At 40.7% G+C, this 25,351-nt stretch overlaps 1 protein-coding gene across 3 annotated transcripts in view; it reads right to left on the reverse strand.

Annotated features, from left to right (window-relative positions):
- Positions 1-1,566: 1,566 nt before the first annotated feature.
- Positions 1,567-25,351, reverse strand: part of LOC148036768 (uncharacterized) — a 45,499-nt gene continuing 21,714 nt past the window's right edge. Inside the window, exon 5 of one of the 3 annotated variants that reach the window (XM_087675646.1) lies at positions 1,567-1,696. In XM_087675646.1, coding sequence (XP_087531772.1) covers positions 1,662-1,696 — 35 coding nt within the window. In that variant the 3' untranslated portion in view covers positions 1,567-1,661. Of the gene's footprint in view, positions 1,697-6,030; positions 6,840-15,998; positions 16,538-25,351 lie in introns of those variants that run through there. The other 2 variants (XM_087675645.1, XM_087675648.1) reach the window with 2 other exon arrangements.

Genomic DNA, 25,351 nt, shown 5'->3' on the forward strand with positions numbered 1-25,351 from the left:
TTTTATCGAGGGATGTGTGTCCCTTCATATGATAGAGAGGCTGGCGAGAGGGTTAGCCCATACAGGTTTCCCGCCTCTCGTAGCTTCCTCTTCGAGACAGACCTCCAAGGCACATTATTTGAGCACACTTATGTGGATGGTGTAGAGCTTCGAGGGGGTACAGAAAGATCACTAGCTTTTTAGGGGTGCATTATACACTCTTAGATTGGTTTATACTTTGCATTGAGATACATCATGCTTTTATTATAGATGTTAAAATGGTTTCTTTTGTAGGTGGCTCCTTGCTACATTCACAAAGGATCTCGACTATGTGCTGGATATTTTTTCAAGTTGTGGCGACCTTGGTAGAGCATGCACAGAGATGCATCGTTTTTACATTTGCCTTGAGGGTGATTTTAGCCTCTACAACGAGTGCTTGGTTGACGTAGCATGTGGACCGCCATCTGTTCACCCTAGTGATGATGATGTGACATGCGTACTGTACCCTAGTGATGATGATGATTTCACATGATTTGTAGTTGCATTATTTTTAATATGATACCTTGTATTGGTAGTGCATGCCACGGGGCTTGATGATGCTTGGGAATGATGTATGACTCTATGGATTTTGGATCTCACTTAAATTGGGATTACTTCATAAACTTATAAAATGATGCTAAAATTTTATGCTTTAGAAGTAGTTGCATACCTATTTTTTATTGGAGATCAAAGCATTCAAGAGTTTACGATTAGTTTGCAATTCCACATCCTAACATATATAATCTAATTAGTTTGCAATTACAAAATAATTAAACTCAAAGCGATAACATAATCAAACAAAAAGCTCCATAAAATAACTTTAAAAATCCAAGTGATGACCCAAAAAGCTTCAAGAAGCACCTAAAAAGCTCCAAATGAAGAGCTTGCTAAATAATAGTACTCGTGCAAGAATAAGATCAAAGGTACAAGCTCAAAACTTCTGCTCAAGGTACCATGGTAAAGGTAGCAAAGTGGTCATCAATTCTTTCTATCTTAAGCTAGATTTCATTGCATGGTTCTCTCAAAGTTTCACCAAGTGAATGCAAGGTTACAATAGATAGCAATGCATGGAAAACTTAAGACTTGAAGATATCAACAATGGAAGCTTTGCTAGTCATCTTAAGTCATAGAAACATCAAGTTGAAAGATCGTCGTGAAATGTGAAAGGGGAGACAAAGAAACCATCAAGAAAGAAGCACTATCTTCTTTAACCAAGTCATACCTTGACTTCAACATCCAATGGCCATCTACATCCTTAAGAGAAGTTACAAATTGTTTCATTAACCACACAAGTTTTCATCAATAATAATATCCTCCCTTCAACAACATCTTTATCACTACAAGGGATTGTGCTTTAAATGTCATTATATGGCATTGTTATCGTTTTAGAGAAAGGGGGGGTGAGAGAGAGATATATATAATAAAGAGATAATTTTTTTAAAAAAGAAATGAATATGTATTCATAGGCATTACACTATACCTAGAGATTCTCAAGTTAGTTATGTGCGGTGACCATGGTTGGCTAGCTTTGTCTCTAGACCTTTTTGTCAACATCCCTTCATATTTAGTCAAGGCACATTAAGGTCACAATATAACTCAAGTGTTTTTACTCACCTTGGTTAGATTGTCTCCTTGAGTTGCTTTCATGCTTTCCCTTTCCACTTTATGCATCCCAATGCTAGCAAATCAATTTCGAAGCAAGATAGAAAATGAACTTTTATAGAAAGATAGAAACTACATCAAATACCACATATGGTTTATCCAACAAAGAACTATGTCTCAAGAGTTACTTATCTTGGACTCCAATTTTTCTTTATCCTCCCTTTTGGGTTTTTTACATTATTTTCAGAAACTCCATTTTCCCTTAGACCCAACAACTCTACCCATCTTCATAACTTTAAGATTTCATGTGTTATTGAGCACTCTCATCAATAGAAATTTCCATGGTGCAATCTTCTAACTAAGCATTATTCTATGTAAGTATGCATACTCACATACTATTTAGGCCATAACCTACACAGAATTTTGGGTCGTTACATGTGAGACAACATTTCAGGCCTGACTAGAGGATCCATCTCCCAAAATGCAAACAATATATGTCTTGTGTGCAAGAGGGAAGACTAGCATATTCCCCTAAAAAGTGAATGTATGTGATGTTTTACTTTGTAGGTACCAAAGTTTGTGGAGAATCCTAAGCCATCACTCCTACTTTGACACCAAAAATCCCATCTTATATAACCTCAAATTCATGTATCCAACAAGAAGGATCATCAATCAAGACAATCGACCTCAATAACACCATCTACAAGCTATGTCATCAACAACATCCCTACTATCTCCTCAAGTACCTATCATTGGCATCCTTGGTAAGAAAATATTCTTCATTAACAACTTCATTAGTAGTACGCATTACTTCTTCACCATCAAGACCACCATTTATTCAAAGATACTCCGTCAGCTATCTCAAAATTCCACGTCAAACTTTGACATGAGTGCCACGACACTGGCACTCATCTCAGAGGGAGGTAATGCTAACAGAAAATGTGAAAGGAAAAGTCAAAGCATTAATGTAGGATCTATTCTTTGGAGGAGGGTTTAGTGTAATATTTATGGGCACTTGTATCACTTCATGGATACATCATTGTTATGGTTATTATTTTGTGAGCTTCAGACTCATCCCCATGCACATTATTTTATTTTATGTTATTGTATTTGGCATACCTGCAATTGTTGTGTGGATTGCATGCAAGTCATGAAACCCTAATACATAGAAGGGTTGCAAACCTTAATTCACAAAAGGATTGGTCCTAGGCCAAAAATTTTGGATATTCTATGGGAGTTTGGAGTGGAATCACCTAGATACATCCTTTGATGAACTACCAAATCACGCTATCAAGGACTCATGAGTTATACACACTCTCTCCAACAGGGCTTACAAGTAAGAGAATATATTGACAATAATGTCTCAAGCAAAGGTGGCCTAGCTATAAATAGTCAAAGATCTAGATTATCTGGACTAGTATCTTAAGAACCAAGAAATGTAGTCAACCAATCAAAATGGCCAATCACCCATGAAACAAGGTAAGGCAACAGACATCCACTAATCCAAACATAAAAGAAATGCACAACCTGGTTAAACACAACCAGACTCATATGTGGACTAACTAATTTGCTAAAATCTCTTTTTGGTCATGGGTAATTTGGTACACTACAATGATACAATGATGATGACTCATCATAGCACATACAACAATGACTAGTAATATGGACCATGGATACTCAAGCAGTGGGTGATCAAGCCACCATCAAGGTGCCTCAAAGAGAACCTTGATATCCATGTTGACCATACCAACTCTTGAAAATGGAGAAGAGCAATAACAACTCTAATGCAATGACCAGTTGCCCATAAGATACGGCAAAATAGATGATGCCTAGAGAAAAAAAGAAATACATAACAGGGGGAGAAGGAAAGAGAGGGGCCATCTTGAATAGTAGGAGATAGGGGGGTCTTGAACTCAATATCCCTCTCTCTCGCATGGTTTAGGATAGCCTCCTCCTCTCCTCCCCCACCCCCCACCCCCTCGTGGCCACCTTTTATTAGCCATTTCTCTCTCATCCAAACTCCTTTTTCAACATTTCGAAAGCTATTCATGAGAATTCTTGCAATAGAAACCTATCTCTGAGGTCAAAACAAGCATATCATGCCACCATGTAAAGGTATCTTAATAGTATTAGACCTCATTTTTCATTTAAGAAGGGATCCCTTCACACTAGTGGGATAGAGTTATTTCTAATGTGTATAAGCCCAAATAATGTAAGGAGAGATTGTTTCTCATGCACAATGGCCTCCTCTTGCACTATTTGGACACACGCTCACACTAGCACACAATTCAGCTTGCAAACTAGCATATCAAATGATTGTTATCCTAGGCATAGCTCACAAGGCATATATAAAATGTTATGTCAATACTTTCTTTACATGCCTACTACTATTGTCAACCATTTAAAAAGTCCTTTGGCCGACCTTTGTAAGTGTGTATGAACTTATTTGTGCTACTCCTTTTTCTCTTTTTGATTTATAACATCTAGATCGTGGTATGGCCATTGATGTAATCAATAGAAGAGTAGACAAAAAATACAATTAGAAGAAGCTTAAACCCTAAATGTATAGAGAAAAGACAAGAGGTTTGAACATGTGGATGTGTACATGGGTGAGTGAGTTCAAACCTTGGGCAAACCCTTGAAGCATCTTTTAAATTGCAAGCCTTTCTCCCAAAAAAAAAGGGTAGTAAAGAGAAACACCTCTTCTTTAGAGAGCAAGTTCTTTCTTCATTAAATGAGAGAGTTGCACTTTAATAGAGCACATCTATTAAATGAGATGACAGTATTGTATTCTAACATCTTTCAAAGGAAATACATCAATATATAATGAATAAAACAAATTTCCTTTAAATTCATACTTGTGAGATATGAATGATAAAGCATTTTCTTTTCAATCTCTTTGTTTTGGAATGCATATTAAAAAAACCAAATAAATTATGTGGTCCAATATGAGAGCTCTCGCCTGATTGGTCCAAACACTTAGAGAAGAGAGGCTCATTTTTTAGTCCAAAGTAAACTGAATTATCATCCCATTCTAAGAATCCTAGGAAAATTTTCTAATGGGGTTCTAAGATTATCGTTTCTTTGTTAATAGAAATCATTTCTTGTACATCAAGAACATAAAACCCAAATAGAGACCATGTAAAAGAGGGCTCGTAGATAACAAGCACAAATTTACAACATAAGCTAGTGGAGGCATTATATGGCTCAACACATGGCTAGATTTGCTCTCTTGCCAACCCAAACCAAAGAGACCATATCAAGACTATCTAGATGGCCAACTATTAATCACTTATTTGCATATGTAACTCATGGATCATTACACTAATCATGGATTGGTTGGTTCACGTGTTGTCACTAGTAGCATCCCTTTTTACTTGTTTAGCCTCTAGCATGCTTGTTGCAAGGGTAAGAAAAAGTTGAGCCTAATAAAGGAAGCAAAGGATGCCAAGAGGACACACTACAAGGGGAAGGACTTTGCATTGGATCACGAAAGAAATGTGAACCACCACACAATTGGGTTTGTAAGCCAATACTTATGCTTAAGAAATGCATGTTATGATTGCATGTAATTTAGATATGGAAGGGTACAAACCCCACCTTTTTACATTTTGAAAAGACTCCTATAATCTCTCGACCATATTGCATGACATTCGTATAGGGGAAGAGGACACAATCTATTATTTTTTCATTTCAAAGAGAATCATGCCAACTCTCCAACATGCATTATATGGGACTTATTTTGGTTTACAAACGCTTATTTTTCCCCATAGATTTTGTTAAGTGACCTAAGTACCTTGTGCTTTTTTGGCTTATTACTAACCCATTTGAAATAAAAACGAGAAAAACTAGTATCACTCTACTCACCAATTTTGAGCAAGATAAGGAGGCAAGTAGGTACAAATGATTGCAAAGTGTCAACCAAAAACCAAGTTCATAAGTACTTACATTGCAAATATCAAAACAATGTGCACATTGGTCAATAGGGAAGAGCTTAGTCCTATCCTTATATAATCTAGAGAGAATTGTGTCAACCCTCCACCATACATATTGTGATGGCATTCATGTTATAAATCCATCAAAAGTTATTCTTTACTCTACATTTTGCTAATGGTGAGTCTATGTTTATTGTATTTCGTGATGACATTTAGACAAGAAACCTTTTTATCTACGAAGCACTCACGTCTAATTTCAAGACCCATATCAAAGGCTAACCATACACTATAGTTTGCACAAACAATGGAATCAACTTTCTTGATATCATGTATCATGACACAACCAAGTTTATGGCCTCTAACCCACTTGAGCAACAAAGCTTCTTGAATATCAAGGGTAAACTCAAAAAATCATTCCATATCGATTTAGAGAAGTGTTACCAATGTCAAGGGGAAATATTATTGAGACACACTAAGCTCTTCTGAAACACTAATTCAAATGATTTGGGCAAACATTACTAGAAATTTATACTTTTTTAGAAATTCAATTTAATCCTTCTAGGCTTGAATTCGATAAGGAACCCTCAAAGTGGAGCCAACCATTGTAGTAGCGCCATTCGACCAGTGGATTTGACAATTAAAATTCATGAAGAAATCCCTATGTCAATTGATCAATGCCAATCAAGATAGTACACTAGAATGTAAAAATATGCGCACTTGCAAAAACACATCTAAGGTGTTCTTGCAGGAATTGGTGTCAGGTAAGGCGATGAGGTTGCAACAAAGAGCAATAAGCATATTCACCAACATCTTATTCGGAAATCTGCAAAGTAAAAGCTTGGGACTTGTGTCCTAACTTCTCCTCAATCGCTCCAAACCAGGTATGAACCAAGAACGCTCGTGTAATGCTCCCTAGGGAAGGTTCTAGAACACGTAGGCCTGCAACAAGACACACGTCATGCAAGGCCATCTTGATGCTCTCATTCGTCGCCAACTCTCTAGCGATAGCAGGAGTGCGATCGTCTTCATTTGATTCTTGATAGGACGAGGCTGAGGCTTTGGATATTGGAGGGCAAGACGGCGATGGTATGTATGTCTATACACAGATGATGATCGGTCCGACCCCCTGCAACTACCTCAACATCAACAAAATACAGGTGATCAAAGTTGAGACGATAGGTACAGTTGAATGGTAGGGCCGCATGTGCCCCAATAGACGTCTCTGATGGTGCGACTGTTGTCCTAGGCCGTAACGATCAGCTGCACTCGACGAGGCCGGCCGCGCTGAAAGTGAACAAACTCATTTCACATACACAGACTATGAAGTCTAGCATTCTGTTAACACAAATCTAAAGCACCCAATAGCACTTGGTAAAACAAGCTTGTTTCTTCAGAAACAAGATTTAGGATAGCTGGTCACGGGCAAAGAAAACACAATGTCACATACAAAACTTAAGAAGTCTAGTTTCGGCTAATGCATTCTGCAGCACTTAATATAGCACTCAGTAAAAGCAACAAGTGTGTCATGCAAACCCTTCGCAAGGTTCGTCTCCTGTGAGAGGTTAGACATTGGTTTTGGTTAGCGTGAGAGATTAGTTTGTGTTACTCAACCAAAATTGTCAGGCAGGTGTTGGGGACTTCTAACCCTGAACACTCAATTACACACCTGAAATGGTGAGGCTTTGCCAAATTTCTATGTGGCCTTTGCCCACCAACCTCGCAGGGATGTGCTGTCACTGAAATCTTGAACATACAAGGGCTTCCTCCAAAAGTGATTTGCTGGATTCCTTCAACAACAGCAGACATCCTAGGTCTAAATCCTAGAAGTCAAAACCAATATGGAAGGTTGGAAAAGTTTCCTCACCTAATCTCAATCCATTTACATATCGGGATACGTTGGAAGATTGAGAGAATATCATGGAGAGTCATATTATGTGGTGTTTATCCCAATTAAATGTTGGATATATCTTTCCAAGAATAGGTTTGTGTACAACCAAAATGATGTGGTTGGATAGGAAAATCTCATCTGCCAAATTTGATAAAGTCTTAGGATCAGGGTGGAAGTCAATGAAGAGAGTAAAAAGTTATTTGTTTCTCTACAAAGCTTGTAGACTTCATCATGTTATCCTATAATATTCCAAGCATAGCAGCAAAGAAATGTGTTTCTTTGGTTTTCGAAGATTCAAAAATGTTTCTAGAAGTAAGAAACGTTTCTAAGAGTAAAAAATGTTGAGTTTTTTCTTTTTAAGTGAAGCCCAACTTTACTAAACATTGCGCTATGTGGAGTGTCACCAAGGAGGATGAGCATGAGCATGGAGCCCACAGTGATAACGCTGGTGATAATGATGATGACAACAATGACAATGACAACACTGAGTCCAAGCAGTGATTCGTGACATCAAAGAAGCTGCATTTTCAGCATATGAGTGCGAGCAGGAGGACTAGGGATCAGGCTACGGCTGGAGCGAGCTGAAGAGCACACCATCAAAGGGAGTGCTACATTTGCTGATCGGGAGGGCTGCCTGGACCTGGGTGGCATTAGGAGGCATGTGGACCTGATTTTGAGAAGGAATCAGCAAGAGCCTGTGTTTTCAGCTTTTGGACTAGATTTTGTGTGTCCATCACCTATGGCAATGAATCTCAGAGACCGAGCTGAGAAAGTCCTAGCTGGCTGCATTTTTTAAGTCAGACGGGGAGGACCCAAAAATTGTGACAAATTCAAGTCAAGACAAGGATGTCTATCAACTTAGACATGGATTTCCATGCTTTGATGGACCACAAGGTCGCCACATAACCTACACTACCCTGATATCAGAAGCCAGATGGGGATAACTTGGAAGGTGGTGATGGAGGCCATTCTAGAGTCATATGATATTGCAGAGCTGTTGACCAAAAAGATCAACCATCCAGCACTGGAGGATCCCAAAACTCTTTCTACTTCCAAGAAAGATAATTTGCAGAGGGCCCAAGCACATCACATCTGCTCTTTCAACTTTTTCTCATGCACACTGGCAGTCATTGCGCCCGTGAAGTGGGTATCTATGGAGGTACATATGCGGACCATGGATCCCAACAAGCCTACATCCATCAAGGATCACATCAACAAGCTGCAACAGCTACTGCGGATCCTCAATGTGGGAAAGGTGATCTCCTCCAAAGATATGACTGTTACCTTATTGGTCCAAGTATCCATCAAATACTGTAAGCTTTGTTCTTCTTTAGTCACTTCCAAATGGGTTGATACCATCACATGGAAAGAGTTGGTGTTCATGGTATTCCATAAGGAGAACTGTTTCAAGCTACACTCTCTACCAAAGGGGTGGTCAAATGCTTTGACATGCCAAAACTCAAACGCAAAGAAAAAGGGCAAGAAGAAGAATACGGATGATAGATCTGGAAAAGAGAAGGATTACACTTGCCACAAGTGTGGCAACCACTTAAGAATGGATCATGGACACTGGCGCTTCCCACCACATGACTCCATCATTGAGCACTTGCATATGATGTAAGACAATGTCTATATTGGAGACACATCTCTGATTCATATTCATGGTATGACATAGAAGCTCTGTCCGTTTCAGCCCATTCTTTTTGTATGCATTTTATTTTTCAAAGAGTTTGGGGTGTGTTTAGACAGCCTCATTTATTTTTCAGTGGCTGGAGGACCTATTCACACTTGGTGGTCGGTGCAATCAGCATTTCTTATTTGTGATCAACATTTTTGTGGCAATCGCATTATTTTATTCATGAAAATGCAATCAAACAGCATACTCCAACTTCCAGCCTCTCCTCTATCTCTAGTGCTGCCATTTGATCCAGTGCCCTTACTGACACCTTGGGCTGCATAGGGACTAATTAGTCCACTCTTTATATCTGGCTTCCATTCAATTCAGTTCAAATTTATCACTTCATTCTCTTCTTTCTTTGCAAACTTTCTCTTCCCTCCTCTCTCCTTTGATGGTCAGACTCGTGACCTTCATAAAACAAACGAGCTATCCTCTGAGACCTTCACAAAACAAATAAGCTATCCTAACCACCACTAGGTGTCAATGAGGAAATGTATGGAGGGTATGCGGGGGAAGCAAAAAAGTATTGGGTGTAAAGGCCTTCTGCTACACTTCCCCTATTACTTGTACATGTGACTACACCCTTGCGGGCGTGAGTGTACCATACCCCAAGTATAAATACATTCTTTTATTCTTTGTGTGTACCACACCGGTACACACCCAACTCAAGTCTTCACTCTGTCTGCACTCTCTACTGCTAAACACACTCCATTCTCGTTGCGCACACCACCTGGGCACTCTCGTTCCCCTTCAAATTGGTATCAGAATTGTGGCTAAGGTGTGTGCACTCCTTGAGAACCATGCAGGTCCATTTTTGTGTGTGAACGCAAAAAAAAACAGGTCATTTTTTAGCAGGCGTTTGCACACGCATCGAAGCGACACATTCCAGTAAGTCATCACCTCTCACAGGTCAAATCGTCAATTATCTGGCATGCGTTCACAGTTTGCAATAGGCAATAGGCAATAGCCAAGCGGCAGCAGGGACAGGTTGTCAACAGGCAAGCGTACATGCTGTCGGCAGCAAGCAAGCGAAGGTCATGGGAGGCTGTCGATAGAACAGGGACAGCATTTTCAACATGTTTCAAGCATTTTTCGTCAGTTTCTGTTTAATTTGATCGTATGCAAGGTATACTTTTTTTGAAGGATTGTGATGATGCTTTGGCAAAACATAAGCATGTTGCTTTGTCAGATGAAAACAGGGATAAAATGAATAAGAAAGCCATTATTTACGTCAAAATGGCAGTCACAGATGATAGCTTGGTTGATATCAAGGGACTCACCATTGCATATGCAGTTTGGAAGAAACTCAAGGCTTTGTATGAGAATATGGCTCCCGTCAATCAAGTTCACCTCATGTGAAAGTTGGTCAACTTAAAGCTTCATGAGTCTAAGCCCGCCTGAAAACACTTAAATGAATTCATTGGTAATTTGGGTCAGTTACAAGATGCAGGCTTGCAGGTTTTTGGTCCTAAGCTGAAGGCTATATTCTTACTCATGACTTTGCGAGATTCATGGGAGCATTGATTGTGTCATTGAGCAATAACCCCAGCTTGACATTTGATGGTATGCATGGTTCTATTCTCAATAAGAAGGTTAGATGCAAGGCAAGTGGAGAAACCAGTGGATCAGCCTACAATGTAAGAGAACGAACTGAAAAGAGGTCAAATGCGAAAAATTGAAAACAGGTCAAACGCAACAAATAAGCATAAAAATCCCAACAAAAGCGAGGAAAAACAGCAAAGGCTATATTCTTACTCACGACTTTGCGAGATTCATGGGAGCATTGATTGTGTCATTGAGCAATAACCCCACCTTGACATTTGATGGTATGCATGGTTCTATTCTCAATAAGAAGGTTAGATGCAAGGCAAGTGGAGAAACCAGCGGATCAACCTACAATGTAAGAGAACGAACTGAAAAGAGGTCAAATGCGAAAAATTGAAAACAGGTCAAATGCAACAAATAAGCATAAAAGTCCCAACAAAAGCGAGGAAAAACAGCAAGATGTCACTTGCTATCAGTGTGGATGCAAAGGGCATAATAAGCCCAATTGCATGTACTATGAAAAGGAGCAAGAACACAAGAAGCAGGCTAATGCAAAAGGCAAAAATAAGGAGAAGGATAACAACTCTACCCCTAAAGAAACAAAGAAGACAAATGTGGTATCTAATGTTGTCATTGAGGAGATAGAAGAAAATAAAGATCTTAATTTGCTGGTTGCATCTTCAAATCCACATGCTATGATAGTGGAAGACATGTATATCACTAAAAGGGATGTGATAGATGCCTTATTGTCTACTCATGATAGTTTGTCACAATTGTGGATTATTGACAGTGGCGCTTCATTTCATATAGCTCCATATTTGGAGTGTTTTTCTTCTTACGCAGTAGGTAACCTTGGAAAAGTTTACCTAGGAAATAACCATGCATGTGATATCAGAGTAGGGACCATACACCTGGCTCTTGAAAATGGCCAAGAATAGATTCTTCATGATGTTAGGTATGTACCTAGCATTAAGAAGAGCTTGCTTTCTGTTAGGCAGTTAGACAGCAAGGGTTACTTCACTACTTTTGGTGGTGGAATGTAAAAGATACAGAAAGGATCCATACTTGTCGCTAGAGGTAGTAAAAAGGGAACTCTATATTATCTTCACTGCAAGGTACTTTTTGAAAAGTTTGTTACAGTTACAAAAGTGTGATCACACATGGAGCTATGGCACAAGCGTCTTAGACACATGAGCCAAAAGGGCTTGCGTGCACATTTCTCACTTGGAAGAGTTGATGTGAAAAATTCAATGCTTGACTTTTGTGATGACTGTGATTTGGGAAAACATGTAAAGAGTTCATACACTCTTGGAGCAATTCTAATGTATGTACCATGCCCATAAAAACTCATAGTGGTTTTTGTTATTTTATGTCTTTTATTGATGACCGCTCTAGAAAGCTATGGGTTTACTTGTTTAAGCAAAAAAGCAAGGCATTAGATGCCTTTAAATGGTTTCATGCATTTGTTAGTACTCAAAAGGATTTAAAACTAAAATGCATAAGAACAAACAATGGTGGAGAGTATGTATCTAAAGAATTCAATAAGTTTTGTGAAGTAAATGGGATTAAATGTGTAATGTCTCCTCCCCCCCTTTAATTTTTTTAAATTTTTCTCTCTCCCTCTCTCTCTTTCCTTGTGTGCATGGTGGAGAGAAAGAGAGAGAGAGAGGGAGTGAAGTGTGGGAGATGGGGGGCATACAGCCCCCCCACGTGGCGGGAGGCGCCGTCCTCCCCACCTTATAAATACCACCCCCCTCCCTCCGTTGGCACAAGCCCCCCTCCCTTACTGGCCATGAGCAATAGCGCCCCTCCCTCCGGTTCTGCAGCACGCTTCCCCCCCTCTCCGTTTGGGATACAGCGCATTCCCCCTGGCGTCCGATCAGCAGCCCTCCCCCCTGTGATCGTTGTGAGGGAGAGAGAGGAGAAAAAGAAGAGAGAGAAGAGGGAGAGAGAAGGAGAGGAGAAGAGGGAAGAGAGAGAAGAGGAGAGAGTGGAAGGAGAAGAAGAAGAAGAAGAGGAGAAGGAGAAGAAGGAAGAGGAAGAGAGAGGAGAACAAGGAGAAGGAAGAGGGAGAGAGAGCAGAGAAAGGAGACGAGGAAGAGAGAGAGAGAGAGAGAGGAAAGGAGAAGAGGAGGAAAAGGAGAGGAAAGGGAGAGAATAAGAGCAGGAGAAAAGAAAGGAGAAGAGGAGGAAAAGAAGGAAAGGAAGAAGAGAGAGAGAGAGAAGAAGAGAAGGAGAGAGAGGAGAGGAAGGGAAGGAGAGAAAGAGGAGAGAGAGAGGAGAAGAAGAAGTGAAGCAGAAGAGGTAGAAGGAGAGAAGAGAAGTAAAAACAGAAGAAGAGGAGGAAGGAGAGAGAGAAAGAAGGAGAAGAGAAAAGGAAGAAGAGAGGGAGAGAGAGAGAGAAGGAGAAAGAGGGGGAAAGAGAGTTGGAGAGTGAAGATGGTTCGAGGACCCACACTCAAGCCATCTCCTCATCGGCAAAGGATCCCCGGCCCGCGACCTTTCCCTCCCGAACCGGTCATCTTGAAGGCCACTAAGGCCCGGACTATCCAAAACTCGAGTAGAAATGGCTCCCAAGAAGAAAATTAAGGGAAGCGTAGGTGCCAAAGCTACCGTTGGTACCGGTAATGCGGGAGAGGCGAACGGAGCGACCAACACAATAAACACCCCTACGAACACGAATCAAACCCAGGTTCTTTAAGCGTTATAGTTAATTTATTTCTCGTGGAAGAGATAAAAGGGTTAGCTACGTGCATGGAACAAGGATGAGTCATAAGATTTTTGTTTACTCTAAGCGCTCGGTTGCATGCGTGAAATGGTAGAGTATGAAATTCACATAAGTTTATATGTGAAATGATAGCTTTTACACACATAAAATGATAAGGTTTTCGCATTATTTTACGTAAAATAATAGCTTTTAAACTAGTTCAGTGCATGAATAGTCATTTAGAATTCATGATTCGCGATCATGACTAAAAGAAACACGTGAAATGATAGTTTCCGATGAATAGAAACCTAGATCTTCATGGGATCCGGTGCATTAGGAATAAGTATAATTACCTGCGAATTGTTTTATCGATCATGCTGTGGACTATCGCAAATGGATACGCTCCTAGCTTAATTGAAACTGGTGACCTAACCCTAAATAAATTGTTGACCCAAGTTAGGCTTGGTTGTTTGAAAAAGTTATAAATCCCTTGAGCAAGTGTTTTGATACATCCAAGTTAAATTCTGATTGTGCATGCAATGGGATTGCGATGCCTTGAAGCAAAAAGTTGTGCATTCAACTATTTGTTAATGTGGTTTTGGATGTTAATCCAAGTGGGGTGTGTTTGATGATTACATGGCGGGGTCTGAGATGACTGATTGCCATGGAAATAAAAGGGATGTTTTCCCTAGTGATTGTTTTTAAGCTAGGTGCTTCAACTGTGGTTGATTTCCTAAAGGGATAATTAAGGAAAGATAGCGCTAGCTACCCCCCGCGAACCACCAAACCCTAACCAAGGGGGTTGTAAATCCGTGTCGGGAATGTGGACGGACCTGCCACAAGAAGTCTCTCCATCGAAATTACTTGGCGTAGAAGGACACTTGGGTGCCAGTAGGGACTCTGGCCGTAAATCCCAATGCCTTCGGGCCCTACACAAGTGTTCTACGTGACTCAAGATGGGATCTCGAGGCCTTGATACTAGTTATAAGGCGGAATCTTGGTAGGATAAACCTTCGGGGTTTGTTGTCAGAAGACGAAAGGATTTTTCTGTCGAGGCAGAAAGGAACACTTAATTCTCTTGTATGAGCGGGAGACAAACATTAATCCGAAGATAAGTTAAGGAAGTGTTTGATCTTGTTTTATCTTGCTTTCGTAACAGTGCCCTAAATTACATAAAGGAACCTGCGATTAACGGGTTAATTAAGGAAGTTGCTTTTATGTGTCAAACATAATAGGTAGGTAATTAGATAACTAAAACAACCCCCGAGGGAAGCGTAGTGGATGTGACCAATGGGTCTATCCTACGGAAGGGTGGTCTTGGTTAGCCAAGAGCTTTCCTCAAAGGAAATATTAACAAAAAATGTTAGGGAAAAGTCGGTCGATGACCTTAGACAATGTTGGTTAGAACCCTGATTCATATCGTTTTAGGGGACCGGAATGGGACTATGCCCTACCGCCAGAGAGGTCAAGCGATGCATCCCTCTCACTTCCCATTCACTTTGAACCAAGTGCGGTATGAGTCTGCTTGAGTCCAGTTGTATCTACGCAAAGAAGAGCGACTGTCGACCAACGCTAGAAGGCTGTTAGGAAGACCTGACTGCTAAAAACCCGGACTTCAGGTCGATCCTAGTGAGAACGGCTGGATAGGTTCCGTTGCTGGGCAAACTCGAGAGACCCTAGTTGGCAAAACCCGTGTCATTCCTTGGGAGTGCCAGGCGGCGTCTTCTAGATTGATCTCTTGATGGGCTACTAAGACGTGTCCCGCGATTTGAGAGGCGGACACGTTACAAAATGGGAGTTTACAGCCCGTTATAATCCGTCATCTAATGTTGTGGCTGAGTGAATGAATTGCACTTTATGTGAGAAGATTCGGTACATGTTGTCCACAGCTAATCTCCCACAACCGTTTTGGAGAGAGGCACTTAAAACCGTGGTGCATATTTGCAACAAATCTCCACATCGTATACTTGAAAGTGGCATCCTAGAAGAGGTTTGATCTGGCAAACCTACTTCATATGACCACTTAAGGGTCTTTGGCTGCGAATATTATGTACATGTACCTATTGATAACCAAACCAAACTTGACATGAAATCTCTCAGAGGCATCTTCATGGGTTATGGAGATGAATGTGAAATGGGTTATAGAGTTTGGATTCCAAGCATGAAAAAGGTACTGCGCAATCGAGATGTGGTATTTAATGAATCAAAGCTAATGAAGAATGCTAAATCTAGTGATTTAGACAAAAAGAAAGTAAATTTTCAGCATGATCAACCACTTGAATAACCATTAGCCACTAAAAATTCAACTCCATTTGATGCTGGATTTGATAATCAGCGCATCATTATTGAGCCAGATGAAAATGGGCAGCAAAGGGATGTTGAAAATCAGCTTGGGTAAGCATACTTGTTAGGTACGAAAAGTATGATATAGTACGGTACCATAAAATACGGTACTAAATGGTACCTTATGATTTTATAAGGTACGGTACAATATTAGTATCCAAAAATATTTAAGATAATTTTTTAGATAACAAAAACCATAAATCATTAAATGATAGATCATAGAATACATGTTTAAAGGGGACATAGCCATTTTATAACAGAATAAGATAAATACATGAGGGTGACCATCATGGTTGCATGGGCTGCGCAAAACATGCGATAAAACTACAGTCTAGTATATCAAATACAAAAAAGAAAGACCTATGAATCTATGATGAGGCATCACTATCATCATCATCAGAACCATCTAAGTACTCATCAAGAGAGTCTGGAGATGACTCCTCAGCATTGGATGATGAGACATACTCATATTCATCCTCACTAATGAGGTCACCATTATCATCAAACGATGGCTCCCTAGGTGAAGTGTTGTGTAGGCAAGGGAGGGATGTCATCATGAGGCACAAGATCTGAGCTACTAGAGCCCCACCTTACATATGTCTGCAAGCCACTCGAACCACTCCTTGATGATGGAGGGCGTCGAATGACCATGCCCGTGCTACCACATACTAAAACTCCTCGCCCACGAGCATGCTGACTACAAGTATCACGAGTATATGTTGCTATAAGAGCTCTACCAAAATCATCTTCTTCTCCTCATCCACCTTCTCATGTATACTCGAAAGAGTGTCGCCCGTCAACTTGAATGTATCAACATTCACCTACACAATGCAATGATGCATGTAAGATTGTAAATGCTAAAGTCTAAATTGTAAAGTATAAACTTCAAAGTTCAAAGTTTAAAACAACAAATTTTAAATTTTATGGTTAAGTGTTTAAACTTTACCTGCTTCGGATTACCCATGCTCGTCCTAGCTGTGATCATGCATAAGTTAGTGCCACAATAGACTAGCTACTCTAACTGTCGTATGCTAAGACGATTGCGAATCTTTGTGTGAATGAGAAAATAGACACTCCAATTTCTCTCACATGCACCTAAATAGCAATCCTAGGCAAGGACCATCATGGCTAAGGACTGAAGGGTCTCTAATGCGTATCCAAAGTTTTACTACTAAAATAAAGGCTTCACAAGTGACTCTCTCCTCCAACGAGTGGGAGAAGCAAAAGCCACATGCCCTCTCTAATCTACATAGTATCCTAGCTCCTCCAGCACTACATTGTGGTCATCCACAGGAACCACACGAGTCAAATAAGCACGCTGGTCTAAATAGAACTCTCTATGCTAGTAACTTGTAGGCCAGATGTACCAAAATGCGATAAAACCATGGATGGGCTTATACATCTATGCCCATCTCTCTGCTATCTTTAAAACATGTGCACATTGTGTCTCTGTGATCGCAATACAAGCACGTACCTCTAGCAATGCCGCTCTAAAGAAGTGAACGAGAAGGCCCATGGTGGACCCCTCGCAATCACTCATATATAACAACCTATAAAAGGAAGTCACGACAATGACAACAGCATGGAGTTTTTGCCAAAACTGCTCATTAAGGCACAAGCAATGCATGGCTTTGGCCTCCTCTCTCTCATGCTCAACCCACTTATTCCATAGAGTGGAAACCACTGTCTAGTGCAAGACAGACCCCACCTCGTAAAGGCGCTCCAACAGTAACTACACGTGAACAAAGCAAGTTGAAGAAGGCTTCTTTAGCTCCAATGTGTTATGCTCACAATACATCGCAAGCGCCTTTACCTTTATCATGAAGAAAGTAACAATTGATATAGCTTTACGGACCACCTTCTTCACCCACTTGAGCTTCCCAATGTCCCCCATAAGCAAGTCTAAACAATGACTTGCACATAGAGTCCACACAATCGTCTGAAACTCGGCCTCAAGCAAACATTGTCGGTAACAACTTGCATCACATTAGAGAGGCCCACCAACCACAATTTACAAATTACAAGTAAGTACTTGGTATACTAACAATACTTAGAGGTTATAGAGAGAAAGAGATAGTTGAGCCTTTCAAGTTTCAAATTTCAAGATTCAAGAATAAAGAGAGATGGAGGTTGGGGGCCTTGGGGCCTGAGGGAAAAGAGAGAATCAAGATAGATATTAGAGAGAAATTAGAATAGGCAGATAGATAGTTATGCATAAATCAATTATCATAATGAAAGAAAGTGAAACAATTTTAAAAGGCAATGTATACCTCAATGATAGCTTGTCGAATGTGGCGGTAGATGAATGCGCCCGTCGTTTTCCTCCCTCTCTTGCCGGTGTCTACAGCTCGCAAAAGTAAGTGCTGAGTGGACATGAGACGAGTATACTGATGATGCCCCATTTCTTACGATCACTCCATTAATCGGTGACAATGAGGCAACCATGTTTTATCCATGCGGCCCAAATAGGATCAAGGGCTCTATCAATCTTCTCTTCATTAATCTTTTTCATCCTCATGTTGCTGTATGTGACACCGGTTCATCCTTCACATGGACCCACATTAGCAATGGCTTTTACCATCTTCCATTGCTCTTGCTTTAGGACATTGAATGCAAGATTACACTCGATCACTAAGCGCAGAATTTCAATGTCCGCAAGTCGTTGTCTTTCTCTAACAAAGGCAACTGATCCACGCACATGACTAGGAGCTTGAGAGAGAGAGAGGATTGTATCTCTGGCACCGCATGTGCCTCCACTCTTTGTCTTCTATTGGAGCCGAATGTGGATGTGGAGTCCCCACCAACAATGATAGAGGCCTCTCCCATATCGGTTGAAGATATGCCTATATTTGATGCTTCCTCATTAGTAGGCATAGGAGTTGGTGCCGATAAGCCACTTCCTCTTCCTCTTCCTCTTGTGGATCCCTCTCTCATTTTGGGAAGAATCTCCTTTGCAATGTTTTGAGGATCTCCTTGCATGGAGAAACTTGCCTTCCCCCCCCCTTTTCCCAGTCTTGGAAAGATGTTGGAGAAGCCGAATTGCACCACTTGTATAGCACTTCTCGAAATACTTGCATGTCCAATGGTGGGAATTGGACTTCTTTGTGTCCCTCTCCACATGGATTGCATGCAAATTGAAGGCCTCGTGCTTCTCATGAGTCATGGTGTCGATGATGGATAGAGAGGCCCGAGAGAGAGAGAGAGAGAGAGAGAGAGAGAGAGAGAGAGAGAGAGATGCTTGAGTCTCGACTCTTGAAACTTGAGCCTTGAAAGTTGAAAGGGAGGGAGACTCGAGAGGCCCGAGAGTTGGGATAAAGTTGAAAGAACAAGAGTGAGAGAGAGGGGATGGGAAATGAGAATGGCAAATGCTTTGATAAGGTATAGGATAGAGGGGATGGAAGATGAGATTTAAGAACGGAAAATGCTTTGATGGGTGCGAGAAAGAAGGGATGGGAGATGAGAAAGACAAATCACAAGTCCATTCAAGATCCAAGAGAGGAAGATGAGAATGGTAAATGCTTGCTAAATTGGTGTGGAAGCATGGAGAAGGAGATTATTAAGGTAAATTGTGCATTTTGATTTATGTTTATTTGTTGATTGCTATAATTAAGTGCTTGATCAAGGAATTACCATCCTCTTCAAGAATGAAGACTGGTTTCATGATTCCATTGCCCATGCAACCAACCTTTGGTAGACGACGAGCACTCATCGTCGCTAAACATTTGGTGGCAACACGGAGCCTATTAATTGATCAACGGGAGGTAGGTAGCACTCAGCAGACAATCGGCTTTGTGGTGGCCCTTAGTGTAATGGTCCGCAAGTATGTAGCCCATGTAGAATTGGTCGGGGGAGCCTAGCCTCTACGTGTGGATTATCGAGGACTCAACAAGATAACAATCAAGAATCGATACCATTTGCCGTTGATACCAAAGCTCTTGGAATCCCTTGGAAAAGCCAAGACCTTCACAAAGATGAATCTACGAGGGGCTTACAATCTTGTACAGATCACAAAAGGGGACGAATGGAAGACAATCTTTTGCACAAGGTATAATCACTTCAAGTATGTTGTTATGCCATTCGGTCTCACCAATGCTCCTGTAGTGCTTTAACATATGATGAATGATATCTTCCGAGAGCATCTAGATGATTTTGTAGTTATATACTTGAATGATATATTGATATTCTCAAAAGATTCAAATAAGCATAAGCACCAAGTAAAATTAGTATTGGAAAAGCTCAAAGAAAAAGGACTATATCCAAAACTTGAGAAGTGTTTTTTCCATCAGACAGAAGTAGAATTCTTGGGGTACAATGTCTCCCAAAGAGGAATATTCATGGACCCCAAGAAGATCGAGACTATTCTTGACTGGCAAATACCCACATGTGTCCGCGATGTCCAATGTTTCCTTAGCTTTGTCAACTTCTACACGATATTTATTAAGGATTACTCAAAGATAGTCACACCACTCACCAGGCTCACAAGAAACTCAAAGTTCTCATGGACACCAGAAGCCAAGAAGGCCTTCCGAACCCTGAAGACCGCTTTCACAATTGCCCTAATCCTAGTCCACCTAGATCCTACCAAGCCATTTTTCTTGGAGATCGATGCATTAGACTATGCCTTAGGAGCCGTATTGTCCCAGCATGGAGATGATGGTCATATGCATCTAGTGGTATTCCACTCAAGGAAGTTCTCCCCTCTAGAGATAAACTATGAGATCCATGACAAATAACTCCTTGCCATTGTAGATGCCTTTGATACTTTGTGTCATTATCTAGAGGGTGAATCCCATAAAGTTATTGCCTATACAGATCACAAAAATCAAGAATACTGTATGACAATCCGCATCCTCAATCGAAAACAATCCCGCTAGAGTAATTTCTTATCTAGGTTTCACTTTGGCATCTGCTATCACCCAAGGTACCAACAATGCCAATCAAATGCTTTATCAAGATCCTACCTGGCACCTTAGAAGGAAGAAGAAGCTTTTGATCAACAATGAGCAACACTACTCAAGCCAAAGAACCTCTAGCTAGCAACCATCTCTAGTTGTCACCAAGACAACCCTACCTTGATCTAGTTAATCCATGAAGCCCTACCACATGATGATTTGGGCCAACAATGTTAAGAGAAAAAATCAAGAGGGAAAAGGAAATGAAGTTTGTGAGTTTCAGGAAACTAATGGATTGTTGTACTATAAGGATCTACTTTATATTCCTCCAAGAAAGCCGAGACTTCAAGTACTCCAACAACGCCATGACACCCCAGCAGCAGGACACTTTGGAGTTAATAAGACCTTAGAGCTTATTTCAAGAGATTTTTGGTGGCCCCAAATATGGAAAGAAGTTAAGAAATATATAAAATCATGTGATACTTGCAACAAGGCCAAGGTATCTAGTTACAAATCACATGGCCTCCTGCAATCCTTGCCCATTCCGGCACGATTCTGGTCTTCTCTGTCCATGGATTTCATAACAGATCTTCCCAAATCAGACAAATATGACTCTATTCTTATTGTGGTAGATAGGTTCACAAAATGGTACATTTCATCCCTACCACCAAGACCATCACAGGTGCACTTACCGCTAGACTCTTCCTCAGATACATTTTCAGATTACATGGACTCCTATACGACATCATCAACAATAGGGCCCCCAATTCATATCTAGTTTTTGGAAGAGCCTTGCCAACCTCCTTGGAGTCCAAGTTAAGTTATCCATAACCAATCATCCACAGACTTATGGTTAAATAGAATAGGTAAACCAAGTCTTGGAACAATATCTCTGTTGCACCATCAACTACCATCAAAATGATTGGTTTGAGCTCTTGTCCTTTGTAGTGTTTGCTTATAATAATAGTATCCATGTATCTACCAAGCAAACTTCTTTCTTTGCAACCTATGGCTATCATCTAAGGATGGATGTATATCTCTCCAATCAAGTAAAGAACCCTGCCCCCTGAGATAAAGCTCAACACCTAGCAAATATACACCAAGAACTCAAGCAACAAATCCAAAAGGCTCAGAATCAATACAAGCACTATGCAGAGCACCATCGTCTCCAACATCCAACATACAAAGTCAATGATAAAGTATGTTTACTCAGGCATAACCTCCACACAACAAGGCCCTCTACCAAGCTAGACCGCCAAAGATTTGAGTTCTTCACTATCATAGCCCAGATCAACCCAGTTGCTTATCGACTCCAACTCCCCAGCACCATGAAGATCCACCCAATCTTCCATGTTTCCTTGCTTGAGCCATACAATAGCTTACCATTGAGGGGGACAGATCTAATCCCCCACCACCTGTCCAAATTAAAGATCATGAAGAAATTGAGGTATCTTAGACTCGAGGATCTTCCGAGGTCGATTGGAATACCTTGTTCACTGGAAAGGATATGACATCAATGATCGCACTTGGGAACCTGCAAAATATCTTCTCCAAAGAGCACTTCTTAAAGTTAAAGAATTTTACAAGAGGAATCCAACGAAACTTGGACCAAACCACCAAGCTGCTGCTCCTTGTGTAACTTGTCACAAAAGAAGGGGGTGATGTCACGGACATGCCATAACCAAGTATACAAATAAATTCTTGCTCATGCCATATGAATCCACACCACATGCGAATGCACCCTTAACAGGACATCCTCGAGCCAACTGTCACAAGGACGTGAAAATTTGATGCTTTGCTTATGTTTAATTGACATTTGATTAAAGGATTAATCAAATGTGCAATTAAAAGATGCACATGTGTTGCACATGTGAGGTACAAGCTACTTTCTCACAGTTGAAGACCAAAGGACCCTGTGAAAAAGATGGGTGTCAAAGGCAAAAGTTGTAACAAGTTACACTTGTTAGATTCTAGGTGAATTTTGGTGTCAGTTTGCCCCCAAGACCATTAATTGGCCATTAAGTGTCAATGGTGACACTAGGGACTAGGCATTAATTAATGGATTAATGCTTGTCCAAGGGTCAATTAATGCATGGGACCACTTTGGGTTGCAAATGGCCTAGCCAATTAATTTTTGGATGGGCATGGATTAAGGGCTGAATTAATTTTTAGAATTAATTAATTCTGAAAATTGCTGAAAATGGATTAAGAAAGCTGCCACTTGGCAAAACTTTCTCATGCAAGTGGGGGAAAGGCTAAATAGGGCTGAAGGGAGAGGAAAATCTCATTTTTTCATTTTGAAGCTGTTGGAAAGAGGTGTTGGACTGTTGCTGCTAGCTTTTGGGGCCAATTCCCAGCCATTGGAGACCATTTTGGTGATGGAGATTGCATATTCTTGACCTTGGGAAGCTGAGAATTGCTGTTGATGCACTTTCTCCTGAAGATCACAGTCTTTGATGCTCCTATTGTTGTTGGTGCATCCGTTTGGGGCTGGTACAGTAGGGCAGCAACTGATTTTGATCAGTTCTTCGTGACAAATCTCAAAATTTTCTCTCTCTACAATATTCTCTCATTTCCTTCAGCCTATGCTCAGCCATTCTCAGCAATTCTCAGCCATTCGGAGGAGATCTCAACCATTTTTGGTGGGCTAATCTGTAATTTCTGCAGTAAATCCTAATTCACAGCAGAAATTAGGGTTTAGCAGCCACCTTGGGATCCGTGCCAGAGATTGAAGGCTCAAGGAATTGAAATCAGCAGCTGATAATTGAAGATTATCAAAGGATTTCAGGAGCCAGCCCATCCCGAATTGATTTGGGGCAGCATTTGGCCAGCCAAGGGTCAAATTGGAGAAGAAGTCCTGGGTGAAACAAGGGGCAAATGACCCAAAAGGCTTGATGGACATTTATGACAGCAAGAGCAATTGGTTAGCAGGAGGAGATTGAAGAATCTCAAGTTGTACTCCTTCCAATTAAATGAAAGCTAAAGAAATACCGTAAGGGGCGCCAATTTTGGGACCAACAGGGTGTCTACTGTCCAAGAATGTTATGGTAAAGTGTGTATTTCATTTTATGTGCATTTATTTATTGCTGTAATCAACTCTTAAATCAGGCTATCACCACCCATTCCAAGAAGGAAGGCTGGTTTCACCAACCATACGAACCCAACCTTGCCATGTCATCATAGAACCTTCTAGAAGATATGCCATGTCATTGTATACATCATTGATGATATTATCATGGAATACTCTAGAAAGATTTTTAGCCACCCTGCAACACCTATAAAAGGAGTGGCTCACCATAGAGCTTCTCCGTCTTGCCAATGCCAGCCTTGGGAGCTTAAGGAGTCGAGACCTCCAAGTAAGTAACTTCGAGTTCCAGTTCCAGTTTTTGTTTAGTCATGGTATCTAATCTTGTCTTGTCTTCCATTAAGGTTATAAACCTTCATTTTTCTTAAAGAAAAAAGAAGAGAGAGAGATAAAGGAGAAAAGTAGAGGCACAGAGAGAGAAAGAGAGAGAGATAGGTATAGAGTAAATCAACTTGAAGTATTCGATCGTATGCTATTCTAAAACATGAACATGAAGACTTCGAAGCCCGATGCTTGTATGAAACACCTTGTAATCAAATCGGATGCTTCGCCTTGAACACTTATCAAACGCCTATGCTTGCTATCGAAGAACTCGCACTTGTATAAAAATGTCTTTTCTCTACAATCGAATGCCTTATGCTTTGGAACGAAAGTGTGGAAGAGCCAAATGCTTGCTTGGGGTGGAACAATTAAGTAAAATCGGATGAGAAACGAGATCGAACGCCATCATGGGTAAGGCAACATCAATCATCATGTGGAAGGTGAGCTCGATCAAGGGAAGAAGATAGGCCAATGTTTTTTTCCTTAAATAAAGTGTCATGAGTACGAAGGAGTGCAGTCAAACACCAGTGTGAATTTGAATACACATCTTGCAAGCTATTGAGCCTAGCACACCAAAGCCGCCTTGCAGCTCATATGATGACACCTGAATGACACGTCCTTGATGTCATAGATAGCAACCCACAAACATGGACAATAGCTAGATAGCTCAGTGACCAAACCATAAAGCCAACAGTGTGCATATCCATAAGATGATGCAGTAATTTGGCTTACAAGGAGCGTATCTAAGCATTGATATAAGGAGCACTAATGAAGGTTGCTCTCAACCGAAAGCAAGGCAAAAACATAGTTGGGCAAAGGTAGGCTTAAGTCTTGATTTGGCAGGCTTCATCAACAAGGATGACACATCGATGGATTCTACTTGATTCGATTCACATTACGTTAAATGATTGTGTAGCTCTTGGACAAGTGCATGTGCCAAGAAACGTGGCTAGAATAATGGCAACACGATGTAACCTCGTTGTTGACTAAGGTTGTGGAGTGGGGTCAATTCAAAACTTTATCAATCTTAGATTTGACGTGGAAAGAAACTCAAGGATAGGGACAAACATGAGTGTGACTTAAGAAGCTTTGTAATCCTCTAGACAAACAAAGCATTGAGACAAATAAGGCCTAGGACATTGGCCAAAGAGTGATCACTCAGAACACACGTTATTTGGGTGCATGACAAGAGGGTTGGTGAGGCCAAGGCATAAAAACGAGTACGGACATACATTAGTCTTAAAGAACCTCTAGCCCTCATAGTTGCTCCATTTTAGACCCTAACTTAGGCTCTCTGGTACACCTCAAGGTCTTTACTACATGGTCGGGGACTGTCA

This window comes from Lygodium microphyllum, chromosome 4, assembly GCF_053477565.2.
Source record: "Lygodium microphyllum isolate KBCC chromosome 4, Lygodium_microphyllum_v1.1.10, whole genome shotgun sequence".
NCBI classification, from domain to species: domain Eukaryota; kingdom Viridiplantae; phylum Streptophyta; class Polypodiopsida; order Schizaeales; family Lygodiaceae; genus Lygodium; species Lygodium microphyllum.